Source organism: Gracilinanus agilis, chromosome 2 (assembly GCF_016433145.1).
Source record: "Gracilinanus agilis isolate LMUSP501 chromosome 2, AgileGrace, whole genome shotgun sequence".
In the NCBI taxonomy this organism is placed as follows: Eukaryota; Metazoa; Chordata; class Mammalia; order Didelphimorphia; family Didelphidae; genus Gracilinanus; species Gracilinanus agilis.
The window spans coordinates 53,935,687-53,958,143 of record NC_058131.1 but is presented as its reverse complement, the minus strand read 5'-3'; the positions used below and the strand labels follow the sequence as shown (position 1 = coordinate 53,958,143).

Here is a 22,457-nt window from a genome sequence, read left to right as displayed (position 1 = left end):
AGAGAGAGAGAAAGAGAGAGAGAGAGAGAGAGAGAGAGAGAGAGAGAGAGAGAGAGAGAGAGAGTCAGTCTAGGGCAGGGGCGATCACTATGTTGCTGTCATATCACTTCACCACCTTCCAAGTTCTGCTTCCCCAACTGGAGGGTACCTATATTTTTAGCTATACTCCTTAAGCACAGCTGTGAATAAATGAAGGGGAAGGGAGGAAAGGAGTTTTTAACTCTTTCCTAATCCATAAGAAGCCCTATTTAGAATCAAGCTGGAAGAGACCTTTCCCTCAGCTGATAAAAGTTGAGTTTATGAAGACAACAAAGACTAATTGAGAAAATTCAGTTCCTGGCTTTGCTTCTCAAACTAGACGTGGCCAAGGAGAGTGGGCACCTGTAACAATACTCCAGCATGGCTGAAACCAGTCACACTCTGCTGGTCAGCCCACAGGACAGCATTGAGCAAACTGACCTCCACATTCCCAGGCCCAAAGCTGGCTCTGAATGAAATGAAAGGAATGGACTCAAAAAGGCTTAGCTTTTTTTTTTTTTTTTAAATAAAGGAAAGGAATTGAGAAGGCTGGCGTCATACAAATATCCCAGGTGGACTATTCTATGCAGCCATGAAATCCTAGAATGTTCGAGCAGGGTGGGACCTTGGGGGATCTCCATTCTGGCCTCCTGGTTTTGCAGATGGAGATCCTATCTGTGTTCTGAAAGTCAGCATACCCTCTACAGGATGGCCCCAAAGTCTCAGTAGATTTCTAAGCTTCAGTGGCATCTCTGAACATTGGATTCCTCGAGACATGAGCTCTCTGACTAGACACCCAATCGGGCAGCTGCCAGCTGTTTATCTGGGTAACCTTGAGTCTCTGTCCAGCACAGTATCAGCTGCAGTGCAATACAGAGCACCAGCAACCTCACAGAGGTCTCACCCTGTGACCAGTATCCAAAAAGGTCAGGAGAAGTACACCGATTTCCTGTTGTCAGAAACAGATTCTGCTCAGCCTGATAGGGAAACTAGGTTTTAAGCCAGATAACAACAGAACAGCCCTCTGACCACCCCTGCCACAACAAAGAAACCCCAACTGACTAAGGAACCCATCTGAGTTCTAATTTCTGGAGGAATGATCATTGAAAGTTCAGTCAAAAAGATAAGACAAAAGATAGCCTGGCCTGCCTGGAGTAATCCAAATTTAAGAGAGGGAGGAAATGCAAAGCAGGAATTTGTCATAATGAGCAGGAAGCATGAGACCCAAGCTCTGAACCTGGTTGGGCTGATAAATAGTCATCTGGCTTTGGCAAAGTCACTTCCCCTCCATGAGCCTCAGTTTCCTTATTTGTTAAGGAAGTTTGGAATGCACGAGTTTTTTTTAAAAAGAAGAGCCCCTGAATGTTAAGATTGTCGTGTGAAATTCATGCTGATCATCCCTAAGTAAAAAAGCTGCCAAATTCAGGATTAAAAACTCCACAGTCACACTCTGCCTGAAATATTGAAGGAATACCAAATCTATGCAGAATATTTTTGTCAAGCTAGAATTCAAGTGGTCTCATTCTGATTACAGCTTAGACAAGTTGGTACCTGCACTAAACTGAGAGGGGCATAATCACGCATTTTAAACTCCCTATTCCTTTGGATATCGAATTGCTTTGAAAACACTTGAGTAGTTGGGATGGGGCAATTATATCCCATTAATTAGGTCTGGTTTAGCTTCCTCAAAATAATTGAAGATAAAACAGATTACTTAAGAAAAATGTTCAAGTTTGGTGGGGGAAGTCACTGCCAGGATTCTTTAACTTCTTTGTTATTTTGGATAATTGAATTTATTTACTCTCACACCAGCAAATATTTTGCAGGGTGTCTTGGATTAAAATAATATTTATTTGTAATATATCAGTGCTTTTTGTGCTCATAAAGTCACTTTTTAATGAATACATTAATGATCGTTAACTCCTGATGTACCTTTTTCATGTTCCAACTTTCCAGCTATGTTTTATTTAATTCAAAACTTTAAAATAGTAAAACCATTCAAGTATATTGTTTATTATCTATTGAAAGGGTCTAATAACACCTTCTCTGGGTTAGAACTAGTGGTATAACATAACTTTCATCATTATTGAGCCCTTAAGCTTTTGTGCACCGATTCTTTTATACACATTACTTCCTTAATGCTCTTTTTAAAAAAGGAAACAATTGATGTATATTATTAGCCATGAAGAATGTTGCCTGACTCCTAAATCAGCTTGATGATGACTTTTAAACTCACTGACATTCAATCCACTGTGTTAAATCTCATCCAAAAACTGCCTACCTAAAAATTTCTTACATTTAATGGTAGTCATGGTTGTATTGTTTTGTATAAAGTTAAAGATTACTCTTTAATTACAAATGATTACTTTTTAATTACTACTTGAATAGGGATTGCCTGGCATAATACATTACAAAGATGCAATCTTTGGAAAAAAAATGTAATGTTGAATATTAAAATCTTGTGAATGGCTCTCCCTGACCATTAGATTATTATTACGTCATTATAGGGGCATATTTTTTTTAATGTTGTATTGGTGTTTAAAAACAAGATCTGATATAAAATCTATACTTGCAACTTTTTAGATGTCTTTTATTGATGTTGCTGTGAAACTGAAATTTTCTAGCCACTGTCAACTGGACACTATTTCTCAAGTTATTTTGTTTTCTGACTAATGCTACTTGATGCTAGCTGGAATTCAAGAAAAGACATTAACCATATACAAAGAAACACTTTATTTAAAAAAAAAAAAAAAAACCCGATGTGCTCCAGCTCTAAATCTTATACAACCTCATGTCATAAACATCCTGGACTCCCATATAGCCAAGTTAGAGAGTCCTGAACCAGTATGACCTCCCACTGTTCCACTGCCTTCCTGGATAACATTTTTGAGCCTAGAACCCTTTCTCTTGTCATGTGTGAAGGTTTCTCAAGTTCAAGAATGATGGACCCTCCCCCCACTGCCACCCCCACTCCCTTCTTCTGTCATTCCATTTCTTCTATTGATAAGAGAAACTTCAACACCCCCCCCAATGGTGTGGGGGAGCTACCCCCAATTTCATGAGGAGATCATTAGTGACCAGGCTCCCTGCCCACAAGGGACAGCATTCAATCTGGGGAATGAGAAGGGAGCTGGGGTACTTTCCCACTCTAAACTCCAGACCACATCGAATTAAGAAGCAAACATCATCTCAGCAAATGGCTCTCCTGCACATCAGAGGGCCTAGAGTGCTTTGGGGGAGCAAAAGACAAAGAAGGCCAACATCAGACTCTTTGAAGGATGGCAAGATTTCAGTCCAAGAACCTTTTCTTCCCTCTCATGATGTGGGGAATTATTAGAGGTATATTTAATTTAAAAAATAAAAATAAAAAGTTGAAGAGAACTGATGAAGAAGGGAGGAATCAAGGCTATTCCTAAAGGGTGGAGACAAAAGCAAAGCCCTCCCTTAGGCCATGTGGGGTATGCCAGACACAGATATGCTGCTAGTGGGGCACCTTTTTCCAAACAAGAAACCGCACAGAGCTTAACAGACCAGATGTGATCAGAGAGGGGGCTCTGTGTGGGGAAACTTCCATTTGGTTTTGGTGGCACACAACTGCACATTCAGGATTTGGTGGGACGGGCCCAGTGCAGGGATTCAGAGCTTGGTTTACTTCCTGCCGCATCTCCAGCCCCTTTGTCCAAGGCATGCCTAACACACAAGGACTGCTTGGGGGGAAACTGGAGGGTTGTCTTTTTAGGTCTGGGGTGAGCAAGATGAGGTAAAGGGCTCAGCAACTCTGAGAAGCTTTTATTATTCCCAGCATGATAGACCAGCAAAATGCTGCTCAGGATTAAAACAGCCATTATGGGGAACAGCCACAATTTGAATCCATCTCTCTGGAAATCTTCCTACCACATCAATACAGTTCCTGCTCATAAGGAAATCACTCAAATGATTCAGACTGGATCACTCTTCCTACGCATTTCCATTCATCTCTGTGGGGACTAATTTCCTGATTTTAAGCTTGCAATGGAGAAAATGATACAGCTTAAAGGGAATTTAGACCAAAAGAGAAAAGGCACCATAATTACTGAAAGAGTCCCTGTAGGAATACTGAGAGCCTGCTTTGGTTCTAAAATCATTTTCTTTTCACTAAAAAGTGTGTCCTAGGCAGAGACCTAGGCTTGGAGTGCTACCTTCTCACGTGCAAATGTGACCTTACATTCATCAACCTCACCAAGGCTTAGTTTCTTTACCTGTAAAATGGGGATAATTTCTTCCCAATCTTCTCCATGAGGATGCTGAAGGACCAGATAAGAGATTTATAGTGAATGCCTTATGGGAATCTAGAAGACAAACTAATTGACAAACTAATTGACATTTAAAGCCCATCTTGCCTTTCAAGATTTCTCTATGCTCTCCCCTTCAGCCAAACTGACCAGCTCTGTCTTTCCCTGAATTCCCACCTCTGAGTCTTTGCCCAGGTCATGCCCTATGCCTGAAGGCTCTCCCTTCTGACTGCTGCCTCTTGGATCTCTAATGTCCTTCGAGACCTAGCTTATGCCTCTCCTAAGTCCCTTCAAGGTTTACTCCTGGGCCCCACATCAAGGCATGATTCCCCCAAACCCCATGGCTAGGTGTTTCAGTCCAGCAGAAGGTAAGCTCTCTGAGGGACGGGCACTGCCAGAGTCTGCTCCTCTGTCCCTTTGGCTTGTGATGATTTAGAGATGGGGTGTCTCCAGGCTCCTAATGTGATCTTGGGGTGACTGGTTCACCAGCCTCGTAAACATGATGCACTGAGAATTCTAGGACATACTGTACTTCGGGAATTCCTGGGTGTTATTATTTAACCCAAACCTAAAATAATCCTCAGGTCCGTCTGAACCCAGAAGGAAAGCCAAGGCTGCCATAAGGCTAAGACATGCTCTGTTTACTGTACCCACAACCCCTTGGCTGCATTTGAATAGGTGACAGTCACTGACTTCTCCCTAAAGGTGGGATCTCCCCATTCCCAGAGAGACACGGGAACTGATGAGCTCTTCACAGGAGTATGTCAGGAAGCCTGCTAGCTCAGAACAATTCAGAGGGATGCGGGCTATTTTAGAAGTTAAAAAGAATCCTTCACCTTCAAATCCCTCCTAATACAGAGGGGGAAACTGAGGCTCCATGAGGGACTGTTCCAAAATAGGGAGAAGAAATAAGCAGAGAGGAGGAGCCAGATCCCTAGCCTGGAGGGACCATAACACACACACCCTGAGGCTCTGTCTGGAACCTCTGGGTCCCAGTTGTAGGTGGAGGGGAGCCGCACACCCCAAGGCCCCATCTGGAACCTCTGGGTCCCTAATGCAATGGAAGGGGAGCCAGGGCAGAAGCTGAGCAGAGCCCAGGTTCTCTGGGAGCTGCTGCTGGCCAGACTCCTTACTCCACTGGACACCTGAAATCCTCCCTGACTCCTAATTCCTGCTGCTCTGAACATTTTTGGGAGGCTTTGGGGGTCAGGGTGGGACATTTGGTCAGGCTTGGAACGTCTCATCCTTCTTCGCATGATTTTTATGTATTTAAAGTCCAATGAAATGTCACCTCTCCAAAAAGGAGACTGTGGGTTTTGCATGAGAATACCTGTATAACCTGGATCAAACTGGGAGGGGGAAGGGAAGGGAGAGACAGAGTTAAGTTTAATCCTATAACTTAGGAAAACTTTATGTGGAAATGTTTATTACATGTAATTGGTATAAAACTTTTTTTTTTTTTTTCAAAAAATCGCAAAGGAGACAGTACCTGCTGGGAGCCTATATTTGCATTTTTCTGACATACTGGCCATCTTTATTTGTACTATGCTTCTTCCTCCTTCCTCCTCTAGTCTAGAAGGCTAGACTAGAAGCTTCCCCTAGGCAGAACTGTCTCTATTTCCCCCCCCCCCCCCCGCCTCCCCCAGCAGCAGGCAGTGCTTGGGACACACTGAGCATTTCATAGGGGACAGAATTGAATTTTGCCCCATTTTCCCATGCCCTTTCCTCATCCTTCTTAGCTATCTGTGGCCAAACAGGCTTGACTCTGAACACAGCCTAAGTCTCTTGTGATTTCAGCCCACTGCCAGGACCCAAGACCAGAGGCTGCTATGGCTTTAGGTCCTCGGCAGGGTCTAAGGTGGGGAGGGTAGGACCCTAGTCACATCCCCCTAATGCATCCGGCCGACTCTGCCTGTCTGTGAAATTAACTGCTACCACTGCCCCTCTCCCTGCACCTGGAGAGAAGTGCCCACTGGCCGCCCCACCCCCAGGGAAAGACACTCGGATCCTGAATTGCTCCTGCCACATGATGGATAGAGCCTAGTAGTGGGAATGGCAAGGACCCAGGTCCAAATAATGGCCCTTCCACTGACATCAATGGAGCCAGTCACTCTACTTTTCTTGAATACTGGTCGGGGTGAGGAGGGGGATAAAGCTGGGGATAAGGCTGGGAGGGGATGGGCATTATGTGGAAACTGAGGCCCAAGGAAGTGAAGTGACTTGAGCCCCAGAGAGGTTAAATAGTAAGCAAGTGAATTTGAACCCAGGTTCTCTAACTCCATTCTTCTCACTATGTCAGGGAATTACAAGAGAAGAGTCTGAAAACAGAAAATAAATGCCCCCCAAATAGAGACCAAAAATGTAGATAGTCACAGTGAATAAGCTCACAGTAGGCTCTCATTACAAGAAGGCATGTGTGCTGAGGAGATAAACACAATCACATACACAATCTCCACTCATAAGGAGCAAATGATTCTAAAGGGAAGCAAGACAAATGCATGTCCTTCTCCCCTTTGCAGAGCTGAACCAGAATGACCCTTCTTTAGAGTGAGGAGCATAGGGCTGGGGGGAGACCTTAGAGATCATCCAAACTCCCTCGGAGCACAGATAAGAAAACAGGTCCAACCCAAGGACACAGAGAGTGAGTGACTTAACCACAAAAGGAAACCACAGTGAATGTCCCCAAGTCCTCCTTCTACCACAATCCCATGACAGGTCATCCCAAAACTGTCTCTCCCCAAACTCCCCACAAGCCATACTTCTTGTACCTGCTGGTGAAGAAAAGGGCTGAAGGAAGGCCATCCCTGTTCTATGTGCTATCTCCTCATCCCCTTTCCACTTTCTACTTGAACGAAACTTGACAGTCTTGAATTGGCATGGCCAGTTAGATGAAAAGAACGGACTGTGGTGCTAAGATTGTAGAAAATAATGTGGAAAAGAGAGAGCCATTTCAAAAGGAGACCAAGGACCAGGAGTGCAAAACTGGATGATGGAAGAAATGCCAGATGTGAGCCCTAGTTCAAATCCCAATTCTACTACTTATTAACTAACCTTAGTCAGTTAGGTTTGCTCTTTGGGATTGAGTCTGACACATAAAAGTTCTCCAAATATCAATAGACACTGATTTGCTCCTAAGTCTTGTGTCTTCTGGGCCCATGGAACAACCCTTGACCACTGATCGTGAGTCTCCTCACCATCATGGACACTGGATTTTCAATGTCCTTAAATGTGGTGCCCAGATCAGACTTTGGAGGTGGGGGATTACCCCTGAGCCTTTCTGTTCTATAAAATAAGGAGGTTATTCCAGAAGACCTCTAAAGTCCCTTTCTACTCTAAATTTATGATCCAATGATCTATAAACTTTCTTATGTGGAAAGATAATGGATTAGGATCCAGGAGAAGTGGATTCTCTACTTTATCTCTATAAAACGGGAATAAAAATCTCTACCCACCTGCCTAGGAGATATGAAGTCAAAAGGCTTAAAATGTTATAGTATTTTTTCATTATAATACTGGTATCTGAGAGAAACAAATATTCCAAAGATGAAAAAGACTTCTTTTCAGGCAAGAGATAAAAGTCAGGAATAGGGAAGGCATGAGGGGCACACTTGAGGAAGGAATCAGTCTTGTCACACAAGCCAAAGTTTAGAAAAACCACAGTTAAGTGTCACAGGAAGAAACATTGTCCTCTTTATGTGTATTTCTGACACTGTGCCACTGGTGGGGCTGTTGCATTTTGAACAAGTTCTGAATTGAGTGGTGACTCATTATAAAAATCAAAACCAGGCAAGGACAGCCCCAGGCAATAGGGAAGCATCAATGTAGGAACAGGCCCATAAAGACCAGATTTTATAACTGCTGGGGAGGAAATATGCTGGGTACACTGGGTTCAGGAATCCAATAAGAGCTTACTAGTATTGAAATAACTTGTTAAAGGATATTTCTGTTTGAAAAAAAAATTCTCGAAGAAATGCTATACAAAAGATCACATTTTTAAAAGCCTTCTCTAAAAATCTTCCATTCAAACTATACATGTTTTGCAGAAATACGTATTTACATGTGTCTCTCCCATTAGAAGATGACCTATTTGAGGGAAGGAACTATGTGTTTTTGCCTTTTTCTTTATGTTCCTAGTACTTACCACAGTACCTGGCAGGTAGTAAGTCCTTAATAAATCCTCCTTGATCAGTTAGTCTGACTCAATAACATGTACTGGGTCCTAGGATTCAGGGCCAAAAGGGATGAGAAGCAGAAATCTCTAAAGCCTACGTGGCTACATCAAGCATCATGTGCAGTCATGACACACTAATCTCATTTCCTCTCTGACCAGATTACTAGATTTGTAGTAGAACAAAGAATGTTTTAGAGATAGTTTATTTAACTGGGAGCAGAGACTTTTCCTACAGAGGCTAGAACAAAGGTTTGTCAAACATATGGCCCACAATTCCCTTAGGGATGGCTGAACCATATTCAAATATAACTGGGAAATATTTAGCAAAAGAAATAGAAGTACAATAAAACATAGATAATATTTCATTTTAAAACCAAGTCAATATGCAGCTTCCAGGGATCCTTTTGAGTTTGACATTACTGGGCCAGTTAATATGGACTTGGATCTGGATGAATGACTAGAAACAAAAGAGTAGCTTGAAAGCAACACAGAGCTGCCACACAACGTTTTCATCAAGAGCTTTAAATGACAGCATATGTAGCATCTGCAGATAGCAAAAATATTGGAGGGTTAACTAAGACACAAACTCAGAATGCAAAAATTCAACATAAGCATCTACGGACCAGACCTGTAGGTGAAACAACAAAAAAAGCTGGTTTTCAACTTCAAAGAACTTCCCTCACCAGAATGATCCTGGAACTTATGATGAAAAATGCTATCTACCTCCAGAGAGAAGTGATGGAGTCTGAGTACAGACTGAAGCATAACTTTTTCACTACTTTATTTTTCTTGATTTGTTTTTGCAACATGGCTACTACAGAAATGTTTTACACAATTTCACGTGTATAATTAATATCCCATCTCTTGCCTTCTCAATGGATAGGAGGCGGCAAGAGAGAAAGATCTAGAAAATAAAAAAAAAATTTTTAAAGAATGCTAAAAATAAATTTAAAATTTTTGTTGTTTTTTTAAAAATGAAAGGAGGAAAAGATAAAAACATTGTTGTTAGAAAAATAACAAACAAGAAACAGAAGGATCCTGGCACACTGAGCAAAACCAAATAAAATAGTAACAACTACTTTGGGATTGCTTATCAATGACAACATAAGAAATAGGAGACCGGTCTAAACAACAGTTCCTGTGTAAATGATTTGGAGGACTCAAGCTCAGCAAATCCACAAATATCAAAGAAAGCATTGTGCCCAGTATATGGGAAGTATTGGTCCCACTAGACTATGCCTTGAGCAGACTACTCTGGAGTACTGAGATCAGTTCAGGGCACCATATACCAGAAAATCATTGAAAAATCTAGAGGGTCCAAGATGATGAAGAAGCCCGTGGCCATGCTCAAAGGTTATTTGAAAGACCTGGGCCTGAAGAAGACAAGACTTGGGAAGGGTGTGCCTTGATGTCTGGGAGGGCCTATCATGTCTCTGATCTTGTTCTGCCTGGTCCCAAAGGGTAGAACTAGAAGCAAGAAGGTGGAAACTTCCAGGGAATAAAACTGTCACAAAGTTGTAAAAGCCATTTTTAGCTACTTCTCAGTAGGAGGCAGTAGGAGGCACCTAGAAACAAATATACTACCTGTATGTCTAAGTGAAAAAAGGTACATCATAGCCAGCTTGTCCTGCCTCAATAGCACCAAAATGTTACAGCACTGGGGAGATGTCAGGTTTAGGGTGTGGACTTGTATGGCTTCCACAGTCCTTGGTACCTGGAAGGCCTCAATGGAGGCATGGGAAGAAAGCTAGAGGACATTGGTACAGATCACAGAGATTAAATCAGAGTCATGAAGACATCCAAAAGTGGAACCAGACAAATGGTTTCTTTGCACATGGTAGTTGTCAGGTTGTATAGAAATCAAAGTTTGGTCAAGCAATCCTGTGAGGAACTCAATTAAAGAAGCCCTTTCACAGTAGATTTACATGAACTGGGTTGGCTTGGGGGTGACCCCACATTCAAAAGTAAAACTACTCCTTCTCCTTGGTGGTTAAGTGGGCCTGACTTTTAAGCTACCACTGTGATAGCCTTCTAGCTAGTTTTCTTTCAATCACAGCCAACAAGGCTCCCAACATAGTGGTGACAGAGTCTGTGCATACAATGATACTACACTACTGAACTGGGGCTGGATTTCCCATCCAAAGCCTTGACCTACACTCTCTCCCATAGCTATTATCTTGTAGGATGGAAGCTATTCTTGCTAGCCACCCTGAGTCATGTGCTTATGTGAAATGTTCCAAACAAATGGAACTTAAATCCTATTCCTTTTGCTTGACTTACCTGGAAGCAGGGAATAATGTTCACGTGCTGACTGATGGAGGCTGATTTCAGTGCTAATTATTCCCACTCTTCCACACTCACACACATTCATGCCCCACCACAGGGTACTCATAATGCCTCCAAACTACCATAGGCAAAAGCCTCTAAGTCTATGCACTAATCCCTGGGCTGGAATGTTTCCATGGGATTGTAAAACCTGCAAAGGATCTTAAGGATCACTTCTTACACCAACCACCTTGTTGTGGGGAACACATATTCCCAGGGCTTCAGCTACCCTTGGTAGATCTGAAAGCCTTTGGTTATCAACAACAGTCACCATCTATAGAGCTCAGGCCCACAAAAAATCATGTGCAACATCCACCTGCCCAGTGGCCTGCTGTGTGCCAGGAATTTAGGAATATAGAATTCAATTTCTCTGCCCTAAACAAAATGCAACAGAGATTGGAATTATGTGAACACTGCCCCCAGTGTTTGCTTTTAAAAACAAATAGCATTTAAAAAATAACCAAAGCTTTGTAAATATTAAAACTAATCAAAAAATCAATATTCTTTTTGGCAGAAGGAAAAAGCCTCCTCTCCTCATTTGATAGGAAGAAAATATAGAATGATCAGGGTAGTAGTTAAGCGAGTGATACTTCCAAATCTCTTAAGCAACAAATTTTTTACTCCTACTATTATATGCCTCCCCTCAAACCAACCTTCAAAGACCAAAGCAAAAATCCCAACTTTAAAATTCTGTACTTCCTCACCATCCAGATTTACTATCCTCTGGGGCCTTGGATGGATTTGTAAATGTGAACAAATGAGCTAATTAATCAAGAATTGGAACTGCTTTCAAAAGGCAAGACTGGGCACAAATGCTGAAAGCTCCCTTATCCCTTGGCCCAAGTACACAGCATGGTGTATTAAAAAGGCGGGAACCAAAAGAAGCCCTGGAATCAAAAGAGAGGACCCAGCTTTGAACCTGAGTAAAGCACTTCACTACTTTGGGTCTAGTTACTTGAAGGGGTTGAACTAGATGATTTCTAACATTCCTTCCAACTCAAGAAATTCTTGGAAACATTCTAACCAGGACAAAAAAGACAGGAGCTGGGCCAGCCGCCTCCAAGCAAAGGCTTCAAGTCCTGTCCCCTATGAAAGCAGATGGCAAGGGCACCCACTTCTCCCTCTCCTTTTGGTGACCCTACTTTGGAACGGATCTGAACCCCTGAGAATTAGTTAAGTTCTCTCTACCCTAAACACAATGGCAAGAAGAGAGGGACCATGTTGCATAGGTGGTACTTAATTTTTTTAAAAAATATAAGTTTTAAATACTAAACCTGATCAGAAATCAATAAATACCAAGCCTGGTAAGATCTCTTTGCTAAAAAGCTAAGCTTTGGTCAGGAGCAGCCTCAGGGTTCCAAATATCCTGATGTGGGACTCCCAACAGACCAAGCTGCCTCATTCTGCATTTGTCTGCTTTACCTTTACATATAAGCCAATTACCACATTATTAAATCAGGTTCAACACTTGACTTCCATCATTTATTCACAGTTTTTCCCTCCAATGGGGGGACCTTTCTCACTGCAGAAATAATATCACCCAGAGGAAACTACAGAGAAAGGAACATGAACTCCAGGTTGTTCTTGCCAATCAAACCCAGAGGCCACTTGACATCCACTATATTCCAAAAGGCATGCCTCAGGAGGAGACATCCCACTCATAGGCAACTTCAATATCACGGTTTTAGCAAATTGAATCCTAGGTAAAAGTGCCATTAATGCTGGCCCCTGAAAAACATCCCATGGGGAAACCAACTGGTACAAATAGTTGTGGATAACAGTTGAATCTAGAGTAGCACTGGAGGATTACTGGTTAGAAGGTTGGCCTTGGAGTCATAATCCTAAAGCCTTGGTTTCAAATGCTGCCTGACACACCCTAGACAAAGGTTCTGACTCTTGGGCCTGATTCTTTAGCTGTAAAAGGATAGATGGAGCTGGAGTAGATGAGCACTAAAAGCCCTTGAGCTCTTGGATTTGTTTGAGACCATTGATTTGTACTATACTCTGAAGGTTTAATGCATCTGAGATTATAGGGAAACAAGACAAAAAGATGGAAAAGGAGGGAATTAAGGAGACCACACTAAACTCACCAGCCATCTAGAAGTTAATCTTGGTGCTTCCACCATTAATCTAAAGTTTCCTTTCTTGTCACAGTTAGTTTAGGAGTCCACAATTATTCTTATTAATGGCTGTTCTGATTTTTTTTAAAGTGTAGTTTTTTGCAGAATTTGACTGTACAGACAAAAGCCTTCATTAAATTGTGGTCAACCTACCCACTGTACTAGTGAGGAGTTTTAGGAGTCTCTCACCAGTGTCCACACACCCACTCTCACAGAACAATTCTCCTGGCATTCTGATCACTAATTGGCACTGCCAGGCCTATAGGAAAAAGGGTTTTTAATTAATAGAATGAGGGACAATGGGGGAGCTAAAGTTAGCAGGATGGATGGACTGAAGCCCTGTAACTGGTCCTTTATCTAGGTCTATTGCTTTAGAAACATTATTTTATCTGATCAACACAAAGCCAAGCAATGTAATTTTTCAAGAGAGCAGTAAAAGAAAGCTGTCCTTGGTGGGACATGCCCAGAATACCAGAAGGAAGTGCAAAAATCCAACAGAAACAAGCCTGTTAGAGCTATAAAATAACTTCCAAAGAGATGCCAATCTGGCACGTATAAACAGAAGGCAGAGGCTCTGTGATTTGGGAATGCAGGGCATTTGTGAGACCATCAAATGGCATTGAAAGCTCTGGGTTAGGATTAGGCTCAGGAGTGACAAGGATTCATTTCTCTTTCTCAAATGTAATTCATGTGGAGATCCTAGGCCCTTTCAAGGCTCACATGTGATGTGAAGTGAATCGGCAATGCCTCCAGGGTTTCAGCGCAACTATAAATTGTAACCATTTTTAGAAAAAAGAAAGGAAGGGAGGGGAAAAAAAGGAGTAATAAGATAATGCAAGACCAAGAGCCAGTAATTCTAATGTTTCTAAAATCTGCAAATTGCTTTACAGACATAGTTTCATTTTATTATCACAACAGCTCTATCAAATGCCATCATTATTCTCTATTTACAAAAAAAATTGTTCCAGTACTAGAATTTCATATAAAGAATTCCCAGTGAGGAAGTTCCCTCTGCCAATGCAGAATGGCTTCACCCCAAGCCCCGCACCAGAGCCCCTATGGGCAGGGCCTCAGGACTGGCCCCAAATCTGCTTTGTATATATAACACTGCTTGGAGTACTGAAAAGGTCAGTGCTTTGCCCTGAGTCATATAGTTAGTGTGAGCTAAAAGCCTCTATGCATTTTGGGAGATTCTGTTTGTAAAGCACACATACACAGCAGGCCGCCTTGTAGCTGCAAGGCACTAACTAGGAACCAAGGAGATGCCTAGTGCCTGGGCCCTGGCTAAATGGCATCAGGACACATCAATTAATGGAATATTGCCACACAAGCAATTCAGAGAAGTGCCAACACAAATTCCTTCCAGACTACTCCAGCTGGAAGTCCTTTCTTCTTCCTCCTGTAGGTAACAGTCTGCCTAAGAACCTGATTTTTATGCTGGTCTTCAATGTCACTTACATTCTGTTCAGGATGGTGGTCCAGTAGCTGTGCAGTAGACATGGGACAGGAGGCCAAGAGAAGCTCCCTGGACCAAGAGATAACTGCCTGGGCCAGGCATCTCACAAGCTTTCAGTGGCATCTAAGCCATACACTTCCCTTCTCTAGCCCAGTCTAGAGCTAATGTGCTAGAGAAGGAGACTATTGAGGCAGGCAGAGGCCTGGAGTGATAAAGGCTTGGGTTCAAATTATACTTCAGAGACTTACTGGCTATGTAACCCTAAGCAAAGTCCCTCCACATCTCTGGCTGTTGGTATCTTCATCAAATAAAGGTCTAAATCTATGCTCCTACTTTACAGCTTCCCTTCATATACCCTATTTTACTCTTGAATAGTAATACTCTTAATACTCTTTAACTTGCCTAATCATTCTACCTTGCTTTCCTTTTTTCCTATGCCCCCAATTACTCTATCTCAAGGCTACCAAATGCACCTCTCATTAAATGGCATATCCTATCACCCCAACTGGATAAAAAGCAAGGATTTTGTTCAGTTCTTTCTTAATACTGTCTTGGAGTTTGGTGACTTTGAGGTTGAATGCTTTAGCTGTCTTTTAATTACAATTAGATGTAGTTTTCTTGTAATTTTTTAAAAGAACAATCTTTTTCTGTCAAGCATGGCCTTCTAGTACTTCTAGTCTCTGAGGGTCCATCAAAATAATTTCAAACACATACCTCCTGCCTCAGCAGAAACAAACATGAGGCAGGCTCTTCTCAAACATGGCCAAATGGGATGCCCATTCTCAACAACAATAGCATTCAATATTGTACTGGAGATGCTAGCAAGAACAGTAATAGAAGAAAAAGGAACTGAAAGAGTTAGGATGGACAATGATGTTTAAATAAAACTTTCTCTTTTTTGCAGATAATACAGTGGTATACTTGAAAAATCCTAGAGATTCAACTAAAAAGCTAGTTGAAACAGTAATTTTATCAAAGTAGGACAAAAAATAAACCACATAAATCATCAGAACATTTCTATATATCACCCACAAACGCAAATCCAGGAGAGTTCCCTTAAAATAATCATAGATAACATAAAATACCCAAGAGTATACCTGCCAAGACAAATTCTGGAACTATATGAACCCAAATTACAAAACACTTTCTATACAAGCAGAAGTAGATTTAAATAATCGTTGAAATGTCAATTATTCATGGGTAGGCTGAGCCAATATAATAAAAATTAAATTCTACCTAAATTAATGCATTTTTAGTGTCATTCCAATCAAATTACCAAAAAATTAATTTATTGAGCTAAAAAAAGAAAATTCATTTAAGAACAAAAGGGTGGAGGCAGCTGGGAGGCTCAGTGGATTGAGAGCCAGGTCCAGAGATGGGAGGTACTAGGTTCAAATTTGACCTCAAGACACTTCCCAGCTATGAGATTCTGGGCAAATCACTTAACTCCCATTGCCTAACTTTTACCATTCTTCTGCCTTAGAACCAATATCCAGTATTGATTCTAAGATGAAAGGTAAGGGTTAAAAAAAAAAAGAACAAAAGGTTAAGAATATAAAAAAAATTAATGGAAAAAATGTAAAGGAAGGAAGTCTAGCAGTTCGAGTTCCTAAGGTATATTATTAGATGTTAATTATATCAAAATTATCCTATACTAGCTAAGAAATAGAATGGTGGATCAGTGGAATTGATTATATTTGATTAAATGATTATAGTAACCTTGTATTGACAAATGTAAAGATTTAAACTTTGGGGATAAGAATTCACTGTTTGATTAAAAAAAAAAAAACAACTGGCGGGAAAACTTGAAAGCAGTCTGGAAGAAACTAGGTAAAGACCATTATCTTATAGCATTTTCCAAGAGAAGGTCAAATGGAAACATGACCTAGGCATAAAGGGAGATTCATAAATAAATTTAAAAACATGGGACATGTCAAATTTATGGAACTTTGTCAAATTTATAAGAATCAGTCGCTCCCTAATTAATAGATGGTCAAAGGATAAGAAAAGGCAATTTTTTGAAGGAAGAAATCAAAGTTAAATATAGTCATATGGAAAAATGTTCTAAATAATTGATTAGAGAAATACAAATTAAAGTAACTTGGATAAGGTACAAGATTAGGAATGGGGATTTTGGTGCTCTACTCTGTGCTTGCTTACCTACTTGCAAGATCACCTCTTTCTGGTTTCTATTCGGCAGTAACACAACAGAACAAAATCTGTAAAACTTTCTGAGTTCTCTTTACGAGATGCCTCCTCAAGTCATTATGAAATGTATGGAATCAAAATTAAATGCTATTTGGGGGTAGATGAAAATTTGAATAAATCAAATATAAGCCCCAAGAAATCCCTAGCAGAAATTAGAATTTTACATGTTTTAATAGTGACAAACTCTTTTGGAAGGGTTTCTGTTCCTTTAAACAATAAGTATTCTAAAAAACTAAATAAGCACCATGTTTTTACTCAATTATAACTTCTTGATGGGTCTTTTCTAAAATTTCCTGACAATTGATCTTTGCTGTCAGACTGTTTTGATTTTTTAAAAGTGATGGCTACATCCCAAATTTTCCCCGGAAAAAAAAGCAAACCACCCTCCCCCATCCTGCTGAATTAATACAATGAAGAAAGGACTGAATGTCTCCCACTGCCCCTCGTTTAACAAACCATTTTCAGGTAGCTTCAACACTAGCTATTCAAAACTTCACTTTTTATTGTCCAGACCCTGAGACATTTGTTCCTCTCCTGATTTTCCCTGGGCCTGCCTCTTGTTCATGAGGAATTCACAAATGCTATCTCAGAACTCCTTGGCTACACCTTTCTTTATGCAAAATATCTTTCTGCATTCTTTTAGAAAAATGGTAATGATTTCATCAAAGGGCAGCAACAGTTGGGAACCCTACTCTCACAAAACTAACCTATAAAAAAATTGTATTTCACAAGCGCTGACATAAAACCACAAATTTACCATTAAGGGTAAGGTAGATTCTTAAATCAGAAGGCAGCTACTCCTAAGAATAAATCAGAAATACTTAGTTGTGTTGTATCACAAAGATATCAATCAACAGCTTGGTGGTGGCAATGAATAGAATGCTGGAACTGGATTCAAATCTAGTTTTGATGTGGAAGAAAAGCACCCAAGTTTGTAGTGGAATCTCACCCCAAGAATGGGAGACTTAAACTCCATTTGGTCCAGAAGTAAGAAAAAAGAATTGTATTTGAAGAAGTGGTTTATGGTGGTATAATAGCTTAATTGCTGGTGGAATAGTCTGGGAGCTAATCAGGTAGCCTTAGGGTTGATGGATAAGCCCAGGGGCTAGTAGGTTAGCCTCTCTGGGGCTGATAGTATAGAGTAGCAGCTCCACAATAAGGTGGCAGCTTCGGGGTTGGTATTGGGGTCTGTCTGGTAGTTTAGCATCTCCCTCTCCAAACTTAGGTGGAGGGATGTCATAGGGAATAAGGAGCATGTAAGATTGGAGGCCTCAGTGTGCAAGTTCCAGTGTGCAGGTTCCATGTTCATCCATTGTCCTTTTTGCTATCATTTGTCAGGGAGAAGTCTTGATGCTCTTCCAGAGTGGGAAGGGAATAAGGACCACTATAGGTAATTAATTATTTCTAAGAATATAAGCAATTAATAAAACAGAATGGGTACAAAGCTGATGCCTAGCACAGAACGTTACCAATCTGGTACCCAGAGTTGAGAATTGAAATACAATTCATGTTTGATTAATGCAGAAACTACAGATATTGCAGTTGATGTTTAACTAGTAAGAAATGCAAGATTTTAGAATATAAGGGTCCCATTCCTCTTACTATCCCTTACTGCCCACTGCCAGCCCATATCAGCCTCAGATGCTGTTGTGTGACCCTAAGTGAGTTGACTCAATATGCTACTCTGTGAAACAGGGACAATAATGGTACCTATCTCTGAAGATTATTGTGGGGATTCTAGGAGATAATTTGTAAAGCCCTTTTGCAAACCTTAAAGAACTATATAAATATTAGATATTATCTTTTTGAGTCATCATATAGATCTTATCAAAAAGAAATTTTAAAAGCAAATAAAATTTTTTAAACCACCACCACAATCACATGTCAAAATCCTTCAGTGGCTCCCTACTGCCTTTTTGTTTTTTGTTTTTTGTTTTTTTATATTTTTAAACCCTTAACTTCTGTGTATTCGTTCCTTGGTGGAAGAGTGGTAAGGGTAGGCAATGGGGGTCAAGTGACTTGCCCAAGGTCACACAGCTGGGAAGTGTCTGAGGCCAGATTTGAACCTAGGACCTCCCGTCTCTAGGCCTGGCTCTCAATCCACTGAGCTACTCAGCTGCCCCCTACTGCCTTTTGATTAAAATACCAACTCTGGATTATGGCATTGTTAAGATTCTCCATCTACGGAATTTAGCCTAAAACTCGTGTAGAAGATTTCCAGGGTTCTGAAAGAAATCAAAAGTAATGGACTGTGAGGGATACATGACCATAACAGTCATCCTAAGTGATCATGCCCTGCTACTGGGCACATGCTTGCTAAGACCAGGAAGTCAACATTGCAACTGAAGAGTTTGATATGACAAAGAATCTAGGTTCAAATCTCAGCTGACTCCCCTTGTGACCTATAAATCATTTCTATAGTGACATAGTGAAGTCAAAGAGACTCAATTTCAAATCTGCCCTCTACCACTTACTAGCTGTGTGATTGTGGCAAGGCACTTAAACTTTCTGCCTCACCTGTAAAATGAGTATAACAGCACCTATTCCTCTTGAGTTGCTGTGAAGATAAAATGAGATATTTGGAAAGTGTTATGAAAATGGTTGCTATTGCTATCAGAATTTCCCTGGATCTCTGGTTTCTTCTTTGTAAAATGTGAGGTTTGGATTAAATGACTTCTAAGGTCATATAACCAAATAAAATATATGTATTATATATTATTTATACCTAATATGGTACCTGGCTATAATGCAATCTGTATGGCCTCCAGAGAGAATTCTTGAATATAGAAATAAGTCCATTCTGCTAGGGTTTTTTCTGCCCCTCCCTACCTCACTAGGATTTATGCCTTAGTTTAATTTAGAATAATTTCTAAAACTCAGCTAAGACAGGAAAATCATCAACCACCACATGGATTTTTTTTTTAATCCTTACCAATTCTAGACAAGCCAGTTTAGAAACCTCCACCTCTCTAAAGGCTGAAAGAACAGATAGAAAACAAACAAACTCATTTTCATTTGAACTTCCCTTCCAGGTACAAACAGCACCTCTCTCCTCCATATCTACCCCACCTACCTCTAAAATAGAACAGAAAAACCTTCCTACTTAAAAGCTCCCCATGAAAACTTGTTTGAAAAAAACCCAACCCTTTTAAAAAATATCAGTGTCATACATTATTACATAGTAAAAAGCCCGCCAAGACTGCCAGTTTCTTCTGCCTTAGTTTTCCAGAAAAGGGGGCAGAGTCCTTATAGATTTTTGCCAAGATAAGGGAAAATCAGGTTTATATTCTAGTTTCTTCAGGTAAGAAGCAAATGGGGATTAGGAGGTAAGGAATGAAGAGTGAAAAATTCAGATACAGGTAGGAGGGAAAAATTCCTTGAGACTTAGGGGAGTAGCAATAACCCACACATTTTAAGGAAAAAAGAACAAGGCCAAGGGGTAAAGGGAAAGAGTCAATCCATGACTGTGGATCATCCCTTGCCATGGAGCTGCTATGGAAGAAAGGGTCACCAGAATTCTTTCCTCTAGAAATGGAATCATAGCTGGGCATCTCATGGAAATGGGTATCTGGGGGGTAGGATAACAAATAGTTATTAAGTGATTAGGATTTATCCAACAGTGAGAGGAAGGAGTCAGTGAGTTGGGCATTTATTAAGTTTTACTATGTTGGTGGGGGGGTGTTGTCAGTCAGCCAGCATTCATTAGGATCCTAGTAGGGGGGAATGGAAGACTCAGTTAGCATTTATTAAGTACTTACTATGGAATTATCAAAAGCTTTGGGGAGAGGCAAGGAACATTGATTAGGGGCTTAATAAAGGGAAGGAAGTAAACACTCAGCATTTTTTCCTAAGGGGGACAAAAGTAGTTGGTCAGTCAGTCAGCATTTATTTAGTACTAAGTATGGAATTATGTGTAAGTGCTTAGGGATGGACAAGGTGTGGTCAGTCAACTAGCATTTATTAGGGGCTTAATATGGGAGATGGAGAAATCACTGGATCAGCATTTGTGACTATGGTGGGTAAAGGAGTGGGGCAATCAGCATTTATTCAGCAATCACTATGGAGGTGGGGGCACAAGGAGTAGTCAGCCAGCCAGAATTTATTAGGGTCTTCCTATGGGGAATGAGAGGGTGGTGGGTTAGTCATTCCCTTAGCATTTATTAACCTAATGGGGGTGGCAGTGGATGAACTGGTCAGTCAGCCAACATTTATTAGGAGCTTAATGGAAGGAAGTGGAAGAGGGGGAAAAGTCTTTCAATTAGTAGTCTGCCAGCCAACAAGAAAGGATTGTAGGTGGGGAGTGTGAGGAGTGGCTCTGCCAGTTAGCATCTATTAGACACTTCGAAGGGTCAGGGGCAGTATGTGGGGAGGGGAAATGTGAAGGGTTTTGTGATTTCATTCGTTTGTTCTTAGCTGGCAGCACAGCTGGCTCTTGGGGAGGGGGGAAGGGGCTGTTAGGAGAAAGTGTAAAGGAATAATTTATTCATTCCTGAATGGCAGTATGTATGGGGCACTTGCTGTAGGGGGGAAGAGGACTCATTCATTCATTCCTAACTGGCAGCATGGATAGGAAACTTACTTGTAGGGAGGGGAGCGAGCTATGAGTCATTCATTCATTCTTATCGAGGCACAGATGGGACACTTACTGGGGTGGGGTGGTTAAGAGGAATCATTCATTCACTCTTAATGGGCAGTACAGATGGAAAACTTAACGGGAGGGGGTATTAGGAGTCGTTCCTTACTTCCTAGCGGGCAGCACTGATCTGGCACTTACTGGAGGGGGGAAGAGGGGATAACAGGAGTCATTCATTCATTCCTAGAGGGCAGCACAGACCCGGCACTTACGATAAGGGGTAGGAGTCCCTCATTCATTCCCGGCGGGCACTCCGTGTCTGGCAGGCTGCAGAGGAGATCAGTGGAGTACCTTTGCCCCCCTCTCCCCTCCCGCCCGGGCCGGCAGCCCCGTACTCACGCACGCAGAGGCAGGCCACGAGCTTGGCGGCGTCGTCCGGCACAGGGCAGGTGGGGAAGAGCGGCTTGAGCAGGTAGGTGGCGAAGACGAGCGCCACGATGTACTGCGACGAGGGCCGGATGATGAGCAGCTCCACCCAGAGCTTGAGGAAGGCGGGCAGCGAGCCGTAGACCTCGAGCATGTAGGCGTAGTCGCCGCCGGACTTGGTGATGGTGGTGCCCAGCTCGGCGTAGCAGAGCGCGCCCACGATGGAGAAGAGCCCGCAGGCGGCCCATACGACTAGCGCCAGGCCAGGAGAGCCGGCCTCCTTGAGCACGCCGGTGGGCGTCACGAAGATGCCCGAGCCGATGATGGTGCCCAGGATGATGGCCACGCCGTTGAGCAGCGTGATGGAGCGCTGCAGGGTGACGCCTTCGGCTTCGGCCTCGGCCCCAGCCCCGCCGCCGGCTCCGGCGTCCCCAGCGTCCCCACGGCCGCCGCCGTTTTGCCGCCGGAGCATCTTCTCCCGGGACTCGTCGTCCTCGTTGGGCAGCGACGCGGCCCCGGCTCCCAGGCTTGGGGCAGCGGTGGGCGGCCCGGTGGGGCGGCGCTGATGCGGCGTGCTGGCCATGCGGCGGCCGGGTCCGAGAGCTGCGGCGGGGAAGCGGGCGGGCGGGCGGCCGGCAAGCCGGTGGGCTGGGAAAGAGGGAGGGAGCGAGGGAGGGAGGGAGGAGCGAGGGAGGGGAGGGAGCGAGCGAACGAGCGGGAGAGCGACTGAGAGAGGCGCGCCGACAGTGCCACTGCTGCGGCTGCGCCCGCCTTTTGTGTCCCGAGCCTGGCGCCGGGGGCGGGGGCGGGGCCGCTCACCTCCTACAGGTGCAGGCGCGCGGCGCCCGGCCCCCTCCCGCTCTACGCCCCGCCCATTTCGCGAGGCCAG

At 42.5% G+C, this 22,457-nt stretch overlaps 1 protein-coding gene across 1 annotated transcript in view; it reads right to left on the bottom strand.

Moving 5' to 3' along the window:
* The window catches only part of SLC7A5 (solute carrier family 7 member 5), a 56,090-nt gene extending 33,939 nt beyond the window's left edge, over positions 1-22,151 (bottom strand). Inside the window, exon 1 of the mRNA XM_044660534.1 lies at positions 21,542-22,151. Coding sequence (XP_044516469.1) covers positions 21,542-22,151 — 610 coding nt within the window. The remainder of the gene's footprint in view (positions 1-21,541) is intronic.
* Between the last annotated feature and the right edge of the window lie 306 nt (positions 22,152-22,457).